Genomic DNA, 21,759 nt, shown 5'->3' on the forward strand with positions numbered 1-21,759 from the left:
CTGTGGGTCAGTCTGTGGGTCAGTCTGTCTATGGGTCAGTCTGTGGGTCAGTCTGTGGGTCAGTCTGTGGGTCTGTCTGTGGGTCAGTCTGTGGGTCAGTCAGTCTGTAGGTCAGTCTGTAGGTCAGTCTGTGGGTCAGTCTGTGGGTCTGTCTGTGGGTCTGTCTGTGGGTCAGTCTGTGGGTCAGTCTGTCTGTGGGTCAGTCTGTGGGTCAGTCTGTCTGTGGGTCAGTCTGTGGGTCAGTCTTTGCCCAGCCCAGGCTGTGCCGGTGCCGTGTCCCCACCGCAGCCCCCGCTGGCTTTGGGGTCTCGTTCAGTGCCAGCTCCCCTTGACCCATCCCGGGAGTGACCTCTGACCCTGACCCCGTCCCCATCCCGGGAGTGACCTCTGACCCTGACCCTGTCCCCATCCCGGGAGTGACCTCTGACCCTGACCCCGTCCCCATCCCGGGAGTGACCTCTGACCCTGACCCTGTCCCCATCCCGGGAGTGACCTCTGACCCTGACCCCGTCCCCATCCCAGGAGTGACCTCTGACCACTCGTTGTCTCCATCCCTGTCCCCATGCTGGGGTGACCCCTGTGTCCCTGTCCCCACACCAGTGGCCGTGCCAAAGTGATCCCCGTGTCCCTGTCCCCACACTGGGGCTGTCCCCGTGTCCCTGTCCCCACGTGGGTGGCAGTGTCAGGGTTGTCCCCGTGTCCCTGTTCCCATATCCCTGTCCCCGTGTCCCTGTCCCCACGCAGGTGGCAGTGTCAGGGCTGTCCCCATGTCCCTGCTCCCATACCGGGGCTGTTCCCATATCCCTGTCCCCGTGTCCCTGTCCCCACACTGGGGCTGTCCCCGTGTCCCTGTCCCCACACTGGGGCTGTCCCCGTGTCCCTGTCCCCACGCAGGTGGCAGTGTCAGGGTTGTCCCCGTGTCCCTGTTCCCATATCCCTGTCCCCGTGTCCCTGTCCCCACGCAGGTGGCAGTGTCAGGGCTGTCCCCGTGTCCCTGCTCCCATACCGGGGCTGTTCCCATGTCCCTGTCCCCGTGTCCCTGTCCCCACGCGGGTGGCAGTGTCAGGGTTGTCCCCGTGTCCCTGTTCCCATGTCCCTGTCCCCGTGTCCCTGTCCCCACGCGGGTGGCAGTGCCAGCCTGTGACACTCAGTGGCTTTATTGGGCCCCCCGCGGGTCCCGGGGCCCCCCGGCGGCCCCTCCACGCCCCGAGGCCGTCCCAGTGTCCATCCTTGGCTCTGTCCGTGTGTCCATCCTGTCCGTCTGTCCCTGTGTCCTCTCTCTCCATCCCCGCTGGACGGGGCCCCTCCCGGAGCCCTCAGACGCTTCCAGCCCGGTGCCAGCTCTGTCCGTCTGTCCGTCTGTCCCTCGGTGTCCCCGGGGTGTCCCCGGGGCGGGGGGGGGTCAGTGGCAGTTCTGGCACCGGGGGTGGCACCTCTGGCCATTGACGTTGCAGCGACAGCCGCCGCTGGTGTCACCGGGGCCCTGCGGGGACAGGGTAGGGGTCAGCTGGGGTCACTCTGTGTCCCCCCCATGCTTGGGGTCACCCTGGGGTCACTCTGTGTCCCCCCCTCACCCTGGGGTCACCCTGGGGTCACTCTGTGTCCCCCCCATGCTCGGGGTCACCCTGGGGTCACTCTGTGTCCCCCCCTCCCATCCTGGGGTCACCCTGGGGTCACTCTGTGTCCCCCCCATGCTCGGGGTCACCCTGGGGTCACTCTGTGTCCCCCCCTCCCATCATGGGGTCACCCTGGGGTCACTCTGTGTCCCCCCTCACCCTGGGGTCACCCTGGGGTCACTCTGTGTCCCCCCCTCACCCTGGGGTCCCCCATCATCCCAAGACCCCCAGCACAGCCCTCGGTGACCCCTCCTCATCTCAGGACCCCCCCCGGATCCCTGCTCACCCCAAACCCCCCCGGGACCCCGCCCTCACCCCCGGTCCCCAGCGGGGTCCCTTGGTGACCCAGCAGATCTCGGTCTGGCACACGGTGCAGCGGATCCAGTCGCACCCGTCCTTCTTCTGCACCACGATGCGGCACGTGGGGCAGTGCATGGCCTCGCCCTGCTGCACCAGCGTCTGGGGAGGGGTCCGGAGGGGGGGTCAGGGCCACGGGGACCCCTCCGGACCCCCCCTTCCCCCCAGCGCCCCCCGCACCCACCTGCAGCATGTCCCGCGTCTGGCGAGCGGCCGCGTCGTGCAGCGCCCGCAGCTGCAGCTCGTCCTGGTACTGCCGGCAGTTCTGGCCCTCGTGGATGGCCTGGGGGGGCCGGGGGGGTCAGTGCGGGACCCCCGGGATCCCCCCCGCACCCCCGCGGGACCCCCCGGGCTGACCTTGCACAGGAGGCAGTTGAGGGCCCCGCAGACCGGGCACGGGAACTCGTTCACGGCGTCCTCGTAGAAGCACCAGCCCGGGCAGTCCCGGCCCCGGCAGTGGAAACTGTTCCGGCTGCGGCGCTCGGCCAGCGCCAGCCCCCGCGCCAGGAACCGCGCGTGCTCCTCGGGGGACAGCAGCTGCGACATTGGGGACATCGGGGACATTGGGGACACTGGGGGGATGGCATTGGGACCCCCTGAGTCACCCGCCCTGAGCCAGCGCCAGCCCCCGCGCCAGGAACCGCGCGTGCTCCTCGGGGGACAGCAGCTGCGACATTGGGGACATCGGGGGGGATGGCATTGGGACCCCCTGAGTCACTGTCACCCGCCCTTGGGGACCCCGAGTCACTGGCTCCTGAGCCAGGGGTGGCTTTGGGACTACTGAGTCACTGTCACTCACCCTTGGGGACCCCCAAGTCACTGTCACACCCTTGGGGACCCCCATGTCACTGTCACTCACCCTTGGGGACCCCCAAGTCACTGTCACCCACCCATGGGGACCCCCTGAGCCACTGTCACCCGCCTTTGGGGACCCCCAAGTCACTGTCACACCCTTGGGGACCCCCATGTCACTGTCACCCACCCATGGGGACCCCCTGAGCCACTGTCACCCGCCTTTGGGGACCCCAATGTCACTGTCACCCACCCATGGGGACCCCCTGAGCCACTGTCACCCGCCTTTGGGGACCCCAATGTCACTGTCACCCACCCATGGGGACCCCCTGAGTCACTGTCACCCGCCTTTGGGGACCCCCTGAGTCACTGTCACCCGCCCTTGGGGACCCCAGCCCTACCCAAGGGGACAGCCCGGTCCCCTCGGTCCCTCTCGGTCCCCCCGTCCCCTCCCGGTCCCCCCTCCTGTCCCCTCCCGGCACGCACGGCGCGGATCTCGCGCTCCTGCAGGTGGCTGCCGCAGGCGTAGGTGACATCGCGGAAGGGACAGGCCACCACCGGCTCCTCGCTGAAGTTGATCACCTGCCGCAGGCACTCCCTGGGGACAGCGGCGACACCGGGCGGGGATGAGGGACACCGGGGGGGTCACTGGGGGGCTCAGGGTCACTGGGGGCCTCAGGGACACCGGGGGGGCTCAGGGACACCGGGGGGGTGAGGGACACCGGGGGGGTGAGGGATGGTCACTGGGATGGTCACTGGGATGGTGTGGGGGGCAGGGGTGGTCACTGGGATGGTCACTGGGGTGTCAGGGGTGGTCACTGGGGTGGTCACTGGGGTGGTGTGGGGGTGTCAGGGGTGGTCACTGGGGTGGTCACTGGGGTGGTCACTGGGGTGGTGTGGGGGTGTCAGGGGTGGTCACTGGGGTCACTGGGATGGTCACTGGGGTGGTCACTGGGATGGTCACTGGGATGGTCACTGGGGTGGTCACTGGGGCGGTGTGGGGGGGCAGGGGTGGTCACTGGGATGGTCACTGGGGTGGTCACTGGGGTGGTGTGGGGGGGCAGGGGTGGTCACTGCGATGGTCACTGGGGTGGTGTGGGGGTGTCAGGGGTGGTCACTGGGGTGGTCACTGGGGTGGTCACTGGGGTGGTGTGGGGGTGTCAGGGGTGGTCACTGGGGTGGTCACTGGGGTGGTCACTGGGATGGTCACTGGGATGGTGTGGGGGTGTCAGGGGTGGTCACTGGGGTGGTCACTGGGGTGTCAGGGGTGGTCACTGGGGTGGTCACTGGGATGGTCACTGGGATGGTGTGGGGGGCAGGGGTGGTCACTGCGATGGTCACTGGGGTGGTGTGGGGGTGTCAGGGGTGGTCACTGGGGTGGTCACTGGGGTGGTCACTGGGGTGGTCACTGCGATGGTCACTGGGATGGTCACTGGGGTGGTGTGGGGGTGTCAGGGGTGGTCACTGGGGTCACTGGGATGGTCACTGGGGTGGTCACTGGGATGGTGTGGGGGGCAGGGGTGGTCACTGGGATGGTCACTGGGGTGGTCACTGGGGTGGTGTGGGGGGGCAGGGGTGGTCACTGGGATGGTCACTGGGATGGTCACTGGGGTGGTCACTGGGATGGTCACTGCGGTGGTCACTGGGGTGGTGTGGGGGGCTCGGGGCGGCTCTTGGGGCCGGTCACTGCAAGGAGGGGGGGTCAGTGGTCACTCTGGGGCCGGGGGATGCTGGGACCGCTCATGGCAATGGGGGGGGGTCCCCAGGGCTGGGTCACTCCAAAGGTGGGTGGGGGGTCCTGGGGGTGTCCCAAGGGTTCCAGGTGTATCCCAGGTGTATCCCAGTCTATCCCAGGTGTGCCCAGGTCTATCCTGGTGTATCCCAGGTGTATCCCAGCTGTGTCCAGGTGTGCCCAGGTGTATCTCAGGTCTATCCCAGGTGTGCCCAGGTGTGTCCTGGTGTGTCCTAAGTGTATCCCATGTGTGCCCAGGTGTGTCCCAGGTGTATCCCAGATGTGCCCAGATGCGCCCACGTGTATCCTGGTCTATCCCAGCTGTATCCCTGTGTTGCCCACGTGTGCCCAGGTGTATCCCAGGTGTGTCCCATTAAATCCCAGTGTATCCCAGGCTATCCCAGGTGTGCCCAGGTGTATCCCAGGTGTATCCCAGGTGTATCCCAGCTGTGTCCAGGTGTGCCCTGGTGTATCTCAGGTCTATCCCAGGTGTGCCCAGGTGTGTCCCAGGTGTATCCCAGATGTGCCCAGATGCACCCAGATGTATCCCGGTCTATCCCACCTGTATCCCTGTGTTGCCCACGTGTGCCCAGGTGTATCCCAGGTGTGTCCCATTGAATCCCAGTGTATCCCAGGTGTGTCCCATTGAATCCCAGTGTATCCCAGTCTATGCCAGGTGTGCCCAGGTGTATCCCAGGTGTATCCCAGTCTATCCTGGTGTATCCCAGCTGTGTCCAGGTGTGCCCAGGTGTATCTCAGGTCTATCCAGGTGTGCCCAGGTGTATCTCAGGTCTATCCCAGGTGTGCCCGGGTGTGTCCTGGTGTGTCCTAAGTGTATCCCATGTGTGCCCAGGTGTGTCCCAGGTGTATCCCAGATGTGCCCAGGTGTATCCCGGTCTATCCCACCTGTATCCCTGTGTTGCCTGCGTGTGCCCAGGTGTATCCCAGGTGTGTCCCATTGAATCCCAGTGTATCCCAGGCTATCCCAGGTGTATCTCAGGTCTATCCAGATGTGCCCAGGTGTGTCCTGGTGTGTCCTAAGTGTATCCCATGTGTGCCCAGGTGTGTCCCAGGTGTATCCCAGATGTGCCCAGATGCGCCCAGGTGTATCCTGGTCTATCCCAGCTGTATCCCTGTGTTGCCCACGTGTGCCCAGGTGTATCCCAGGTGTGTCCCATTGAATCCCAGTGTATCCCAGGCTATCCCAGGTGTATCCCAGGTGTATCCCAGGTGTATCCCAGCTGTGTCCAGGTGTGCCCAGGTGTATCTCAGGTCTATCCATGTGTGCCCAGGTGTGTCCCAGGTGTATCCCAGATGTGCCCAGATGCATCCCGGTCTATCCCACCTGTATCCCTGTGTTGCCCACGTGTGCCCAGGTGTATCCCAGGTGTGTCCCATTAAATCCCAGTGTATCCCAGTCTATCCTAGGTGTGCCCAGGTGTATCCCAGGTGTATCCCAGTCTATCCTGGTGTATCCCAGGTGTATCCCAGCTGTGTCCAGGTGTGCCCAGGTGTATCTCAGGTCTATCCCAGGTGTGCCCGGGTGTGTCCTGGTGTGTCCTAAGTGTATCCCATGTGTGCCCAGGTGTGTCCCAGGTGTATCCCAGATGTGCCCAGGTGTATCCTGGTCTATCCCACCTGTATCCCTGTGTTGCCTGCGTGTGCCCAGGTGTATCCCAGGTGTGTCCCATTGAATCCCAGTGTATCCCAGGCTATCCCAGGTGTATCTCAGGTCTATCCAGATGTGCCCAGGTGTGTCCTGGTGTGTCCTAAGTGTATCCCATGTGTGCCCAGGTGTGTCCCAGGTGTATCCCAGATGTGCCCAGATGCGCCCCGGTGTATCCCGGTCTATCCCACCTGTATCCCTGTGTTGCCCACGTGTGCCCAGGTGTATCCCAGGTGTGTCCCATTAAATCCCAGTGTATCCCAGGCTATCCCAGGTGTGCCCAGGTGTATCCCAGGTGTATCCCAGTCTATCCTGGTGTATCCCAGGTGTATCCCAGCTGTGTCCAGGTGTGCCCAGGTGTATCTCAGGTCTATCCAGATGTGCCCAGGTGTGTCCTGGTGTGTCCTAAGTGTATCCCATGTGTGCCCAGGTGTGTCCCAGGTGTATCCCAGATGTGCCCAGATGCGCCCAGATGTATCCCGGTCTATCCCACTTGTATCCCTGTGTTGCCCACGTGTGCCCAGGTGTATCCCAGGTGTGTCCCATTAAATCCCAGTGTATCCCAGGTGTGTCCCATTGAATCCCAGTGTATCCCAGTCTATCCCAGGTGTGCCCAGGTGTATCCCAGGTGTATCCCAGGTCTATCCCAGTCTATCCTGGTGTATCCCAGGTGTATCCCAGCTGTGTCCAGGTGTGCCCAGGTGTATCTCAGGTCTATCCAGGTGTGCCCAGGTGTATCTCAGGTCTATCCCAGGTGTGCCCGGGTGTGTCCTGGTGTGTCCTAAGTGTATCCCATGTGTGCCCAGGTGTGTCCCAGGTGTATCCCAGATGTGCCCAGGTGTATCCCGGTCTATCCCACCTGTATCCCTGTGTTGCCTGCGTGTGCCCAGGTGTATCCCAGGTGTGTCCCATTGAATCCCAGTGTATCCCAGGCTATCCCAGGTGTATCTCAGGTCTATCCAGATGTGCCCAGGTGTGTCCTGGTGTGTCCTAAGTGTATCCCATGTGTGCCCAGGTGTGTCCCAGGTGTATCCCAGATGTGCCCAGATGCGCCCCAGTGTATCCCGGTCTATCCCACCTGTATCCCTGTGTTGCCCACGTGTGCCCAGGTGTATCCCAGGTGTGTCCCATTAAATCCCAGTGTATCCCAGGCTATCCCAGGTGTATCCCAGTCTATCCTGGTGTATCCCAGGTGTATCCCAGCTGTGTCCAGGTGTGCCCAGGTGTATCTCAGGTCTATCCAGGTGTGCCCTGGTGTGTCCCAGGTGTATCCCAGATGCGCCCAGGTGTATCCCGGTCTATCCCAGCTGTATCCCTGTGTTGCCCAGGTGTGTCCCGTTGAATCCCAGTGTATCCCAGGTCTATCCCAGTCTATCCCGGTGTATCCCAGTCTATCCCAGGTGTGCCCAGGTATATCCCAGGTGTGTCCAGGTGTGCCCAGGTGTATGCCAGGTGTATCCCAGGTCTATCCCAGGTCTATCCCGGGTGTGCCCAGGTATATCCCAGGTGTATCCCAGGTGTGCCCAGGTATATCCCAGGTGTATCCCAGGTGCGCCCGGTGCGCTGGTACCGGCAGAAGCTGTGCAGGCAGTCGCGCAGCAGCACGGCCCGGCCCGCCGGCACCTCCTGCAGGCAGATCCTGCACTCGAGCGGCTCCGGGTTCAGCACCAGCCCCGCCTCCTCCGCCCGCAGCAGCTGCGCCAGGTTCTGCTGCCGCTCCGCCTCCAGCGCCTGGGGAGAAAAACCGGGAAAATGGGAAAAATGGGAAAAAAACCGGGAAAAATGGGAAAAAAAACCGGGGAAAATGGGGAAAAAACCCAGGAAAAATACGAAAATGGGAGCAGCAGCTGCACCAGGTTCTGCTGCCGCTCCGCCTCCAGTGCCTTGGGAGAAAAACCGGGAAAATGGGAAAAATGGGAAAAAAACCCAGGGAAAATGGGAAAATGGAAGCAGCAGCTGTGCCAGGTTCTGCTGCCGCTCTGCCTCCGGCGCCTGGGGAGAAAAATGGGGAAAATGGGAAAAATTGTGAAAAAAAAATGGGGAAAAATCCCAGGAAAAATGGGAAAATGGGAGCGGCTGCACTAGGTTCTGCTGACGCTCCGCCTCCAGCGCCTGGGAATGGGGGAAAAAATGGGGAAAATGGGAATAATTGGAAAATGTGTGTCCTGTCACACTGATCCCATACTCCATTGATCTCATACCCCATCAATCCCATACCACATTGATCCCATATCCCGTGGATCCCATAGATCCCATTGACCCTGGTGACCCCATACCTGCTGGCACTGGTGGGTCCCATTGCACTGATCCCATAGATCCCACTGATCCCAAATCCCATAGACCCCATATCCCAAGCAGTACCTGCTGGCACTGCCGTTCCTGTCGCATTGATCCCATAGATCCCATAGATCCCATATCCCATTGACGCCACAGCCCCCATACCCGCTGGCACTGCCACGTCCTGCCACACTGATCCCATATCCCATTGATCCCATACCCCACAGATCCCATAATCCCCCTACCTGCTGGCACTGCTGTGTCCTGTCACACTGATCCCATAGATCCCATATCCCATAGATCCATTGACCTCACTGCCCCTGTACCTGCTGGCACTGCCGGGCCCCGTCGCGCTGATCCCATATCCCATAGATCCCATATCCCATAGCCCCCATACCTGCTGGCACTGCCGGGTCCCGTCGCACTGATCCCATATCCCATAGATCCCACATCCCATTGATCCCATAGACCCCACTGACCCCACAGTACCTGCTGGCACTGCCGGGTCCCGTCGCACTGATCCCATAGATCCCATAGATCCCATATCCCATAGCTCCCATACCTGCTGGCACTGCCGGGTCCCGTCGCACTGATCCCGTATCCCATAGCTCCCATATCCCGTTGATCCCATATCCCATAGATCCCATATCCCATTGGTCCCACAGACCCCACAGGACCTGCTGGCACTGCTGGGTCCCGTCGCGCTGATCCCATATCCCATTGATTAATCCCATAGACCCCACTGACCCCAGAGCCCCCATACCTGCTGGCACTGTCATGACCCATCGCGCTGATCCCATTGATTCCCATATCTCATTGATCCCATAGATCCCATATCCCATAGCTCCCATACCTGCTGGCACTGCTGGGTCCCGTCATGCTGATCCCATAGATCCCGTATCCCATTGGTCCCACAGATCCCACTGACCCCACAGTACCTGCTGGCACTGCCGGGTCCCGTTGTGCTGATCCCATAGATCCCATAGATCCCATATCCCATAGCTCCCATACCTGCTGGCACTGCCGGGTCCCGTCGCACTGATCCCATTGATTCCTATATCTCATTGATCCCATAGATCCCATATCCCATAGCTCCCATACCTGCTGGCACTGCCGGGTCCCGTCGCACTGATCCCATTGATTCCTATATCTCATTGATCCCATTGATCCCATAGATCCCATAGATCCCATAGCTCCCATACCTGCTGGCACTGCCGGGTCCCGTCGCACTGATCCCATTGATTCCTATATCTCATTGATCCCATAGATCCCATATCCCATAGCTCCCATACCTGCTGGCACTGCCGGGTCCCGTCGCACTGATCCCATTGATTCCTATATCTCATTGATCCCATAGATCCCATAGATCCCATATCCCATAGCTCCCATACCTGCTGGCACTGCCGGGTCCCGTCGCACTGATCCCATTGATTCCTATATCTCATTGATCCCATAGATCCCATAGATCCCATATCCCATAGCTCCCATACCTGCTGGCACTGCCGGGTCCCGTCGCACTGATCCCATTGATTCCTATATCTCATTGATCCCATAGATCCCATATCCCATAGCTCCCATACCTGCTGGCACTGCCGGGTCCCGTCGCACTGATCCCATTGATTCCTATATCTCATTGATCCCATAGATCCCATAGATCCCATAGCTCCCATACCTGCTGGCACTGCCGGGTCCCGTCGCACTGATCCCATTGATTCCTATATCTCATTGATCCCATAGATCCCATATCCCATAGCTCCCATACCTGCTGGCACTGCCGGGTCCCGTCGCACTGATCCCATTGATTCCTATATCTCATTGATCCCATAGATCCCATAGATCCCATAGCTCCCATACCTGCTGGCACTGCCGGGTCCCGTCACACTGATCCCATTGATTCCTATATCTCATTGATCCCATAGATCCCATATCCCATAGCTCCCATACCTGCTGGCACTGCCGGGTCCCGTCGCGCTCCCTCTGCAGCCGCCGCAGCTCGGCGGGGTCGGGGCGGTGCCCCCCGGGCACACGGTACCCCTCGGGCCGGGGGGCGCTGCACATCTCACAGCCCGGACGGGTGGGCTTGTTCAGGAACGTGCACTGGGGGCACGGCCAGCCCTGGGAACGGGATTATCAGGATTGGGAATTAATGGGATTGGGATTGGGAATTAACGTGTTTGCGATTGGGAACAGGGCACATCTCACAGCCCAGCCGGGTGGGCTTGTTCAGGAACGTGCACTGGGGGCACGGCCAGCCCTGGGATTGGGAATTATTGGGATTGGGAATTATTGGGATTGGGATTGGGAACAGGGCACATCTCACAGCCCAGCCGGGTGGGCTTGTTTAGGAACGTGCACCGCGGGCACAGCCAGCCCTGGGATTTGGAACGGGATTGGGAATTATTGGGATTGGGAATTATTGGGATTGGGAATTATTGGGATTGGGAACGGGGCACATCTCACAGCCGAGCTGGGTGGGCTTGTTCAGGAACGTGCACCGCAGGCACGGCCAGCCCTGGGAATGGGAATGGGATTGGGAACAGGACTGGGAACAGGATTTGGGCTGGGGGCACAGCCAGCCTGCCTGGGAATGGGAACAGGATTGGGAATGGGATTGAGAAGGTGGCTGGGGGCATGGCCAGCCTGCCTGGGAATGGGAACGGGATTGGGATTGGGAATGGGATTGGGAACAGGAACAGGGCACATCTCACAGCCCGGTCAGGTGTGGGTGGGCAGTGCCTGGGGGCTGTGTCCACCCTGAAACGCTGGGACTGGGATCAGGGATTGGAATCAGGATGGGGATCAGGGATGGGGATCAGGACAGGACCCCCCCTCCCCCCCCGTACCTGCTCAGGTGAGGGTGGGCGGGGCTCAGGGCCCGTGGGCGGGGTCCCCGCGCTGTCCCAGAGCTGCAGCGAGTCCAGGTGATCCCGGATGTCCCCGATGTCCATCCGCTCCGGGGGCTCCTCGGGGACACGGCCTGGGGACAGCCGGACACGGGAGGAAGGAGATGGAGAAAAGAGAAGGAAGGAACAGGAGCAGGTGGAGGAGGATGATGAAGAAGGAGCAGGATGATGAAAAGCAAACAGGAATAGTGTGAGGATGAGGAGGAAGGAACAGGATGAGGAAGCAAGAGGAGCAGGAGCAAGATGAGGGTGAGGAGGAAGGGACAGGAGAATGGTGACAAAGGCTCTGTCAGCCGTACCTGAGCCAGGTAAGGAAAGTGCAGGAGCAGCAGGATGAGAAACAAGCAGGAGCAGGAGTAGCAGGAATGAGGATGATGAAGAAGAAGCAGGAGCAAGAGCAGCAAGAGGAGAAATAAGCAAGAGCAGGATGATGAAGGAGGACAATGAGGAAGGAGCAGGAGCAGCACAATGAGAATGGTGAGGAAGGAGCAGGCTGAGGATGATGAGGAAGGAGCAGGAGCAGCACAATGAGAATGGTGAGGAAGGAGCAGGCTGAGGATGATGATGAGGAAGGAGCAGGCTGAGGATGATGACGAGAAAGGAGCAGGCTGAGGATGATGATGAGAAAGGAGCAGGCTGAGGATGATGATGAGAAAGGAGCAGGCTGAGGATGATGATGAGGAAGGAGCAGGCTGAGGATGATGATGAGAAAGGAGCAGGCTGAGGATGATGAGGAAGGAGCAGGCTGAGGATGATGCTGAGGAAGGAGCAGGCTGAGGATGATGATGAGAAAGGAGCAGGCTGAGGATGATGAGGAAGGAGCAGGCTGAGGATGATGATGAGAAAGGAGCAGGCTGAGGATGATGAGGAAGGAGCAGAAGCAGGAGCAGCAGGCTGATGATGGTGAGGAAGGGGCAGCCTGAAAATGATGATGAGGAAGGGGCAGCCTGAGAATGGTGAGGAAGGGGCAGCCTGAAAATGATGATGAGGAAGGGGCAGCCTGAGAATGGTGAGGAAGGAGCAGGCTGAGGATGATGATGAGCAAGGAGCAGGCTGAGGATGGTGAGGAAGGAGCAGGCTGAGGATGGTGAGGAAGGAGCAGGCTGAGGATGATGATGAGCAAGGAGAAGGCTGAGGATGATGAGGAAGGAGCAGGACAATGATGAAGGAGCAGGAGCAGCAGCAGGCTGAGAACGATGCTGAGGAAGGAGCAGGCTGAGGATGCTGAGGAAGGAGCAGGCTGAGGATGATGATGAGGAAGGAGCAGGCTGAGGATGATGCTGAGGAAGGAGCAGGCTGAGGATGATGATGAGCAAGGAGAAGGCTGAGGATGGTGAGGAAGGAGCAGGCTGAGGACGATGATGAGGAAGGAGCAGGCTGAGGCTGATGAGGAAGGAGCAGGCTGAGGATGATGAGGAAGGAGCAGGCTGAGGATGCTGCTGAGGAAGGAGCAGGCTGAGGATGATGAGGAAGGAGCAGGCTGAGGATGATGATGAGGAAGGAGCAGGCTGAGGATGGTGAGGAAGGAGCAGGCTGAGGACGCTGCTGAGGAAGGAGCAGGCTGAGGATGATGATGAGGAAGGAGCAGGCTGAGGACGATGAGGAAGGAGCAGGCTGAGGATGATGAAGAGGAAGGAGCAGGCTGAGGATGCTGCTGAGGAAGGAGCAGGCTGAGGACGATGAGGAAGGAGCAGGCTGAGGATGATGATGAGGAAGGAGCAGGCTGAGGACGCTGCTGAGGAAGGAGCAGGCTGAGGATGGTGAGGAAGGAGCAGGCTGAGGCTGATGCTGAGGAAGGAGCAGGCTGAGGATGATGAGGAAGGAGCAGGCTGAGGACGCTGCTGAGGAAGGAGCAGGCTGAGGACGCTGCTGAGGAAGGAGCAGGCTGAGGATGATGAGGAAGGAGCAGGCTGAGGATGATGATGAGGAAGGAGCAGGCTGAGGACGCTGCTGAGGAAGGCTCCAGCCCCGTACCTGCTCCAGGTGCTCCATCCCCGTGTCCCTCCCCGTCCCCGTGCAGCCCCGCGGCGCGCAGCAGCTCCTGCGCCTGCAGCTCCCGCTGCCGCTCGGGGCCCGCCGGGGCCGGGGCCGCTCCTGGGGCCGGGGCCGCTCCCGGGGCCGCTCCCGGCGCTGCTCCCGGTGCCGGGGCCGGTTCCGGCGGCGGCCGTGCCGAGAGGAGGAAGAGGAAGGCGGGGTCGCCGTCGCGGCGGATGCCGTAGGAGGCCAGGCTGCGCCCGTCCCGGCACAGGCTCTGCCCGATGATCCAGCGCTGCGCCGAGGGGGGGAACCCGTACTCGCGGAACACCTGGGGATCGGGGGGGATCACACGGGATCGGGGGGATCCTATGGGATCAGGGGGAACCCGTACTCGCGGAACACCTGGGGATCGGGGGGGATCACACCTGGGGATTGGGGGGATCCTATGGGATCGGGGGGATCCTATGGGATCAGGGGGAACCTGTACACCCAAAACATCTGCGGGGACAGGGATCCTATGGGATTGGGGGCACAAGGGGAACCTGTACCCATGGAACACCTGAGGGATCAGAGGGGATCTGGGGGGAACCTGTACTTGTGGAACACCTGGGGATGAGGGGGGATCATATGGGATCAGGGGGATCCTATGGGTTCAGGGGGAACCTGTACACCCAAAACACCTGCGGGGATCAGGGGGATCCTATGGGATTGGGGGCACAAGGGAACCTGTACCTGTGGAACACCTGGGGGATCAGGGGGGGATCCTATGGGATCAGGGAGGATCAGGGGGAACCCGGACTCATGGAACACCTGGAGGATCAGGGATCACAAGGGATTGGTGGGGATCCCATGGGGGATCCTGGGAGAACCTGGAGAAATCCTGGGAGATCCCAGGGAGATCCTGGGGGATCCTGAGGGAACCCTGGGCAGATGCTGGGGGAGATCCTGGGGAGAGCCTGGGGGCAATCTCAGGGGACATCCTGGGGGAGATCCCAGGTGAGCTCCCAGACAAAAACCCCAGGGGAGATCCCAGGGGAGCTCCAGGTAAGACCCCAGGTGAGCCCTGGGTTAGATCCGGGGGAGATCCCAGATAAAACCCCAGGTGAGACCCAGGTGAGCCCTGGGTTAGATCCGGGGGAGATCCCAGATGGGATCCCAGGTAAAACCCCAGGTGAGACCCAGGTGAGCCCTGGGTTAGATCCGGGGGAGATCCCAGATGGGATCCCAGGTAAAACCCCAGGTGAGACCCCAGGTGAGCCCTGGGTTAGATCCGGGGGAGATCCCAGATGGGATCCCAGGTAAAACCCCAGGTGAGATCCAGGTGACACCCCAGGGATCCTGGCCCCGCAGAGCAGGGGCTGGCCTGGCTCCCAGGTGACCCCATTCCCCCCAGGCGACCCCAGGCGACCCCAGGTGATCCTGGATGACCCCAGGTGGCCCCGGATGACCCAAGCTGACCCCTGGATGACCCCAGGTGGCCCCAGGTGTCCGTACCTGCTCCTTGAGGGTGCTGATGGTGATGTGGGGCTGCACCCGCAGGGTGATGCTGGCCGAGGATGTGGCGTCCTCCACCCCCACCGGCATGCTGGGACATATGGGACATATGGGATATATGGGATATATGGCATATATGGGATATATGGAATATATGGGATTGGGGTTTGGGGTGTGGGTACGGCATGCTGGGAACCAGGGGGAGAAATAATGGGATATGGGATATATGGGATATATGGGATATATGGGATATATGGAATATATGGGATATATGGATATGGGATATATGGGGTATATGGGATGTATGGGGTATATGGGATGTATGGGATATATGGGATTTAGGATATGGGATATATGGGATATAAGGGGTTGGGGTGTGGGGTGTGGGTACGGCATGCTGGGAACCAGGGGGAGAAATAATGGGATATGGGATATATGGGATATATGGGATATATGGGATATATGGGATATATGGAATATATGGGATATATGGATATGGGATATATGGGGTATATGGGATATATGGGATATATGGGATATATGGGATATATGGGATTTAGGATATGGGATATATGGGATATATGGAATATATGGGATTGGGGTTTGGGGTGTGGGTACGGCATGCTGGGAACTAGGGCGAGAGATAATGGGATATATGGGATATATGGGATATATGGGATATATGGGATATATGGGATATATGGGATATATGGATATGGGATATATGGGGTATATGGGATGTATGGGATATATGGGATATATGGGATATATGGGATATATGGAATATATGGGATATATGGGATTGGGGTTTGGGGTGTGGGTACGGCATGCTGGGAACCAAGGGGAGAGACAATGGGATATGGGATATATGGGATATATGGGATATATGGGATATATGGATATGGGATATATGGGGTATATGGGATATATGGGATATATGGGATATATGGGATATATGGGGTATATGGGATGTATGGGATATATGGGATATATGGGATATATGGATATGAGATATATGGGGTATATGGGATGTATGGGATATATGGGATATATGGGATATATGGATATGGGATATATGGGGTATATGGGATGTATGGGATATATGGGATATATGGGATTGGGGTGTGGGGTGTGGGTACGGCATGCTGGGAACCAGGGGGAGAGACAATGGGATATATGGGATATATGGGATTGGGGTTTGGGGTGTGGGATATGGTATATGGAATATGGGATTGGTTTGTGGGGTGTGGGTACGGCATGCTGGGAACCAGGGGGAGAGACATAACGGGATATATGGGGTTTGGAGTATGGGGTTTGGGATTTGGGATATGGGATTGGTGTTTGGGATACAGCATGCTGGGAATGGGGCAGAGATAATGGGATATATGGGATATGGGATAATGGGATATGGGATTTGGGATATGGGATTGGGGTTTGGGATTGGGGGTGTGGGGTTTGGGGTTTAGGTATGGCATGCTGGGAAGGGGGAGAGACATAATGGGATTGGGGTTTGGGATTGGGGTTTGGAGATTGGGATTGGGGTATGGCATGCTGGGAACCGGGAGAGATAATGGGATATGGGATATGGGATATGGGGTTGGGGTTTGGGGTTTGGCATGCTGGGAACACGGGAGGTAAGGGGATGATGCTGATGAGGAAGGCAGGGGCAGAGGATGAGGATGAAGATGAGGGCAAGGGTGATGATGATGACGAGGATGAGAAAGGCAGTGGGTGGGGATGAGGATGACAATGAGGGTGATGAGGATGGGGAAGGCAGGGGCAGAGAATGAACGTGAGGATGAGGATGATGAAGATGAGGAAGGCAAGGGCAGACGATGATGAGGAAGGCAGACGGGGATAAGGATGATGACAATGAGGAAGGCAGAGGATGAGGATGATGAGGAAGGCAGGGGCAGAGAACGGGGAGACAAGGATGACAATAATGAGGAGGAAGACAGAGCATGAGGATGAGGGTGATGAGGATGAGGAAGGCAGAGGACAGGGATGAGGATGACAATGAGGATGATGATGATGCTGAGGAAGGCAGAGCATGGGGATGAGGGTAATGAGGATGATGAGGATGAGGATGATGAGAAAGGTAGAGAAAAGGGGATGAGGATGACAATGATGAGGGTGGTGAGGATGAGGAAAGCAGGGGCAGAGGACAGGGATGAGGATGACAATGATGAGGATGATGACGATGCTGCTGAGTAAGGCCGAGCATGGGGATGAGGATGATGGGAATGAGGATAATGAGGATGAGGAAGGCAGAGGCAGAGGATGGGGATGAGGATGACAATGATGAGGATGATGAGGGTGATGAAGAAGGCAGAGGAGGGGGATGAGGATGACAATGATGAGGATGACAATGATGAGGATGATGAGGGTGATGAAGAAGGCAGGGGACGGGGATGAGGATGACAATGATGAGGATGATGAGGGTGATGAAGAAGGCAGAGGACGGGGATGAGGATGACAATGATGAGGATGATGAGGATGATGAAGAAGGCAGAGGATGGGGATGAGGATGACAATGATGAGGATGATGAGGGTGATGAAGAAGGCAGGGGACGGGGATGAGGATGACAATGATGAGGATGATGAGGGTGATGAAGAAGGCAGAGGATGAGGATGACGAGGATGAGGAAGGCAGGGCCAGCGGACAGGGGTGAGGATGACGATGAGGATGGTGATGCTGAGGAAGGCACGGCAGGCTCCCCACCTGAGGTGGCCCCCGGGCGCGTCCCTGTGGCGCAGGCTCACGCTCAGCTCCGCGTGCCGCCGGGCCAGCGCCACCGCGCTCTGCGCTGCCACCGCCTCGTCCCCAAAGGTGATGGCCTCGGCCAGCCGCAGGGCCAGCTCCTCTGGGGACATGGGGACACGGGGATGGCACCCAGAGCGGGCATGGGGACACACAGGGGACACAGGAACACACAGGGACACACAGGGGACACACAGGGGACACACAGGGACACACAGGGACACACAGGGGACACACAGGGACACGGGGATGGCACCCAGAGCGGGCATGGGGACACACAGGGGACACAGGAACACACAGGGACACACAGGAGACACGGGAACACACAGGGACACACAGGGGACACACAGGGGACACACAGGGACACACAGGGGACACACAGGGACATGGGGATGGCACCCAGAGCGGGCATGGGGACACTGCAGGGTGACACACAGGGACATGGGGATGGCACCCAGAGCGGGCATGGGGACACACAGGGACACACAGGGGACACGGGGATGGCACCCAGACCGGGCATGGGGACACATGGGGGACACTGGGAACACTGGGGGTGACACCCCCAACCCCTCAGAGTGGGCATGGGGACACCAGGGTGACACTGCAGGGTGGCACCCCCAGCCCCGGGGCAGGACTGGCCCAGCCCAGGGACACCATGGGGACACCGTGGGGACACCGTGGGGACAGGAGGTGACCCCAGGGGAGGTTCCGGGGGGATTGCAGGGAATGTCCCCCTGGGAAGGGCTGTCCCCCCGCCATCCCTGCGCAGGTGGCACTTGGGGACAGGCTCAGGTGGCCCTGGTGTGTCCCTGGTGTGTCCCATGGCCAGGGTGGCCCTGGTGTGTCCCACCCTAAGTTCCTGGCGTGTCCCTGGCGTGTCCCAGCCCAGTCCCCGTGTCACCTGTCTGGGCCAGCTCCAGGACCTGCGCCTCCTCCGTGTCCTGCTCGGGACCCTCGGCGGGTGGCACCAGAGATGTCCCCGTGGGCGGTGGCACCAGCGATGTCCCCGTGGTGTCGCCCTCGGCGGCTGCGGGAGCACGGCAGGGACGGGGCTGTCGCTGCTGTCCCCACTCTTCCCACTGGCACTACTGTGCCCCGTCCCCAGTGTCCTCAGTGTCCGCCAATGTCCCCCCAGTGTCCCCAATGTGCCCAGTGTCCCCAATGTCCCCTCAGTGTCCCCAATGTCTCCCCAGTGTCCCCAATGTGCCCAGTGTCCCCAATGTCCCCAATGTCCCCTCAGTGTCCCCAATGTCTCCCCAGTGTCCCCACTGTCTCCAATCCCCCCAATGTCCCCAATCCCCACAGTGTCCCTCAATGTCCCCAATGTCCCAATGTCACCAGGGTCCCTGATGTCCTGATGTCCCCCCATCCCCAATGTCCCCAGTGTCCCCAATGTCCCCCCAGTGTCCCCATATCCCCAATCCCCCCAATGTCCCCAGTGTCCCCAATGTCCCCCCAGTGTCCCCATATCCCCAATCCCCCCAATGTCCCCAATGTCCCCCCAGTGTCCCCATATCCCCAATCCCCCCAATGTCCCCCCAGTGTCCCCAATGTCCCCCCAGTGTCCCCATGTCCCTGTCCCACCTCTCCGTGCCTCCCTGAGGGAGCTGCTCAGCACCGTGTCCCCAATCCCCCCAATGTCCCCCCAGTGTCCCCATATCCCCAATGTCCCCAGTGTCCCAAATGTCCCTCCAGTGTCCCCAGTGTCCCCAATGTCCCCAGTGTCCCCAATGTCCCCAATACCCCCAGTGTCCCCGATGTCCCCAGTACCCCCAATGTCCCCAATGTCCCCAATGTCCCCAGTATCCCCAATGCCCCCAATGTCCCCCCAGTGTCCCCAGTATCCCCCCAGTGTCCCCATGTCCCTGTCCCACCTCTGCATGCCTCCCTGAGGGAGCTGCTCAGCACCGTGTCCCCAATGTCCCCCCAGTATCCTCAATCTCCCCAATGTCCCCCCAGTGTCCCCATATCCCCAATCCCCCCAATGTCCCCCCAGTGTCCCCCCAGTGTCCCCAGTGTCCCCATGTCCCTGTCCCACCTCTCCGTGCCTCCCTGAGGGAGCTGCTCAGCACCGTCCACCACTGCTGGGCCTCGCGCTCCTCGGGGAACCGCAGCGCCACCACCTCCTGTGCCACTGTCCCCGATGGTGTCCCTGCTGGTGTCCCCAGCGCTGTCCCCGCTGGTGTCCCCAGCGCTGTCCCTGCTGGTGTCCCCAGCGCTGTCCCTGCTGGTGTCCCCAGCGCTGTCCCCGCTGGTGTCCCCAGCGCTGGCAGCTGCAGCTCGTGGCTGGCGGGGCCACACACGCGGTAGGAAACGTCCCGCAGGTCACACTCTGCCAGGGGCTGGGGACAACGGGGAACAAGGGCAGAGGGGACAGGGATGGGACAGGGACAGGGAGGGGGATGGGGACAGGACAGGGACAGGGACAGGAGGGGACAGGGACAGTGGGGACAGGGACAGGAGGAGACAGGGACAGGGATGGGGACAGGGACAGAGGGGACAGGAATGGGACAGAAGGGGACAGGGACAGGGATGGGGACAGGAGGGGACCGGAACAAGGATGGGACAGGGATGGGGACAGGGATGGGAAAAGATGGGACAGGGATGGGACAGGGATAGGGATGGGACAAGGACAGGGACAGGGACACAGAGACAGGGATGGGACAGGGACAGGGATGAGGACAGGAATGGGACAGAAGGGGACAGGGATGGGACAAGGACAAGGATGGGACAGGGATGGCGGACAGGGACAGGGATGGGGACAGGGACAGGGATGGGGACAGGGACAGGGATGGGACAGAAGGGGACAGGAACAGGAGGGGAACAGAGATGGGGACAGGTGTGGGGTCACCATGGGGTCACCACAGGCTCGGGTCACCCCCTGACCCACTGGGAGAGCCCGGTCACCCCTGGGGTCCCCTGGTTACCCATGGTCACCCCTGGGGTCCCCTGGTCACCCCTTTGAGTGCCCTGGTCACCCTTGGGACACTTTGGGTGCCCTCAGACCACCCTCAGGGTGCCCCTGGCCACTTTGGAAGGGTTCTGCTCACTTTTGGGGTGCCCTGAGCCTCTCACTGTCCCTGTCCCTGTCCCTTGTCCCTGGCCAGGGGCGACACGGGACAATCCCAGGGTTCCCGCCCTTCCCAAACCTCCCAGGACTCCCCAAACCCCGGGACCCTCCAGGGACCCCTTGGCCCCTCGGGGGGAGACAATCCCGGGGGACAATCCCAGGGAGACAATCCCGGGGACAATCCCATGGTGACAATTCCAGGGGGACAATCCCGGGTCATTCCCATGAGGACAATCCCGGGGACAACCCCTATGGTGACAATCCCAGGGGACAATCCCGGGTCATTCCCATGGGGACACTCCCGGGGGGACAATCACATGGTGACAATGCCTGGGGACAATCCGGGGGGGGGGGGGGGGGGGGGGAGGAAGACGACAATCCCATGGTGACAATCCCTGGGGGACAATCCCTGGGGGGGGGGAAAAGACAATCCCATGGGGGACAATCACAGGGGACAATCCCATGGTACACAATCCCTGGGGGACAATCCATGGGGGGACAATCTGGGGACATTCCCATTGGGACATTCCCATGGGGACAATCCCGGGCCCCCAATCCCGGATCCCCCCCAGGTTCCCTCCGGGCTCTCGGGCCGCGCCCCCCAACCCCCCCCCCCCCATTTCCCCGCCCCCTCCCCTCCCCCCGACCCCCGGGGCGACCCCCGGGCCCCTCCCCCGCCCCCTCCCCTTCCCCTCACCGCGCCGCCCCCCGCCTCCGCCCGCCGCAGCGCCAGGCGGAAGCGGCGCCGTCCGTCGGCTCCCGGTTGCACGCTGAGCTGCAGGCGGAGCGCGGCGCCGGCGGCGGGCAGCAGGCGGCAGGGCGCGGCCAGCTCGGCCCGGGCCGCCATCAGCACCGTGGCAAAGGCGGCGGCGGCCGGGCCGGGCCCGGGCGCTCCGGGCGCCGCCATGGCGGCCCCGCCACTTCCGGCCCCCCGCCCGCGCGGTCCGGTCGACAACGGGGTCCGGGGGAGCGGGCGGGAAACGCGGCCGAGCGCGCGGGAGTTCCGGGGGAGGAGCGTTCCGTCGTGGCCACGCCCATGGCCGCGCCCTCCCGGCCACGCCCCGCTGTGATTGACAGGCCCTCCCCCCGTCTTTGTCCGCGCCAGCCAATAGGA

General features: G+C 60.8%; 1 protein-coding gene across 2 annotated transcripts; it reads right to left on the bottom strand.

Annotated features, from left to right (window-relative positions):
- Positions 1-1,141: 1,141 nt before the first annotated feature.
- On the bottom strand, positions 1,142-21,431 carry SHARPIN (SHANK associated RH domain interactor). Of its 2 annotated transcripts, XM_066571325.1 has the most exons (14): positions 21,343-21,431; positions 19,614-19,917; positions 18,477-18,602; positions 17,537-17,678; positions 14,815-14,905; positions 13,318-13,648; positions 11,284-11,417; positions 10,385-10,555; positions 7,734-7,894; positions 3,252-3,363; positions 2,331-2,510; positions 2,158-2,256; positions 1,932-2,075; positions 1,142-1,483 (listed from the first exon to the last, which is right to left on the bottom strand). In XM_066571325.1, exons 5-14 carry the CDS (start codon positions 14,902-14,904, stop codon positions 1,403-1,405), a joined length of 1,503 nt encoding a protein of 500 aa, XP_066427422.1. In that variant the 5' UTR covers position 14,905; positions 17,537-17,678; positions 18,477-18,602; positions 19,614-19,917; positions 21,343-21,431; the 3' UTR covers positions 1,142-1,402. The 2 variants fall into 2 exon arrangements, with proteins under 2 accessions (XP_066427422.1, XP_066427423.1); XM_066571326.1 differs by lacking the exons at positions 19,614-19,917; positions 21,343-21,431 and adding an exon at positions 19,160-19,190.
- Between the last annotated feature and the right edge of the window lie 328 nt (positions 21,432-21,759).

This window comes from Molothrus aeneus, unplaced genomic scaffold (genome assembly GCF_037042795.1).
Source record: "Molothrus aeneus isolate 106 unplaced genomic scaffold, BPBGC_Maene_1.0 scaffold_43, whole genome shotgun sequence".
Classification (NCBI taxonomy): Eukaryota; Metazoa; Chordata; class Aves; order Passeriformes; family Icteridae; genus Molothrus; species Molothrus aeneus.

Excerpts from the sequence above, each read along its gene's own strand:
- SHARPIN (XM_066571325.1), bottom strand. The coding sequence starts at position 14,904 with ATGCCGGTGGGGGTGGAGGACGCCACATCCTCGGCCAGCATCACCCTG. Across the intron at positions 13,649-14,814 it reads TCAGCACCCTCAAGGAGCAG|GTGTTCCGCGAGTACGGGTT; the intron begins GTACGGACACCT and ends CCCGATCCCCAG. Across the intron at positions 1,484-1,931 it reads GACCCCGCTGGGGACCGGGG|GGCCCCGGTGACACCAGCGG; the intron begins GTGAGGGCGGGG and ends CTGTCCCCGCAG.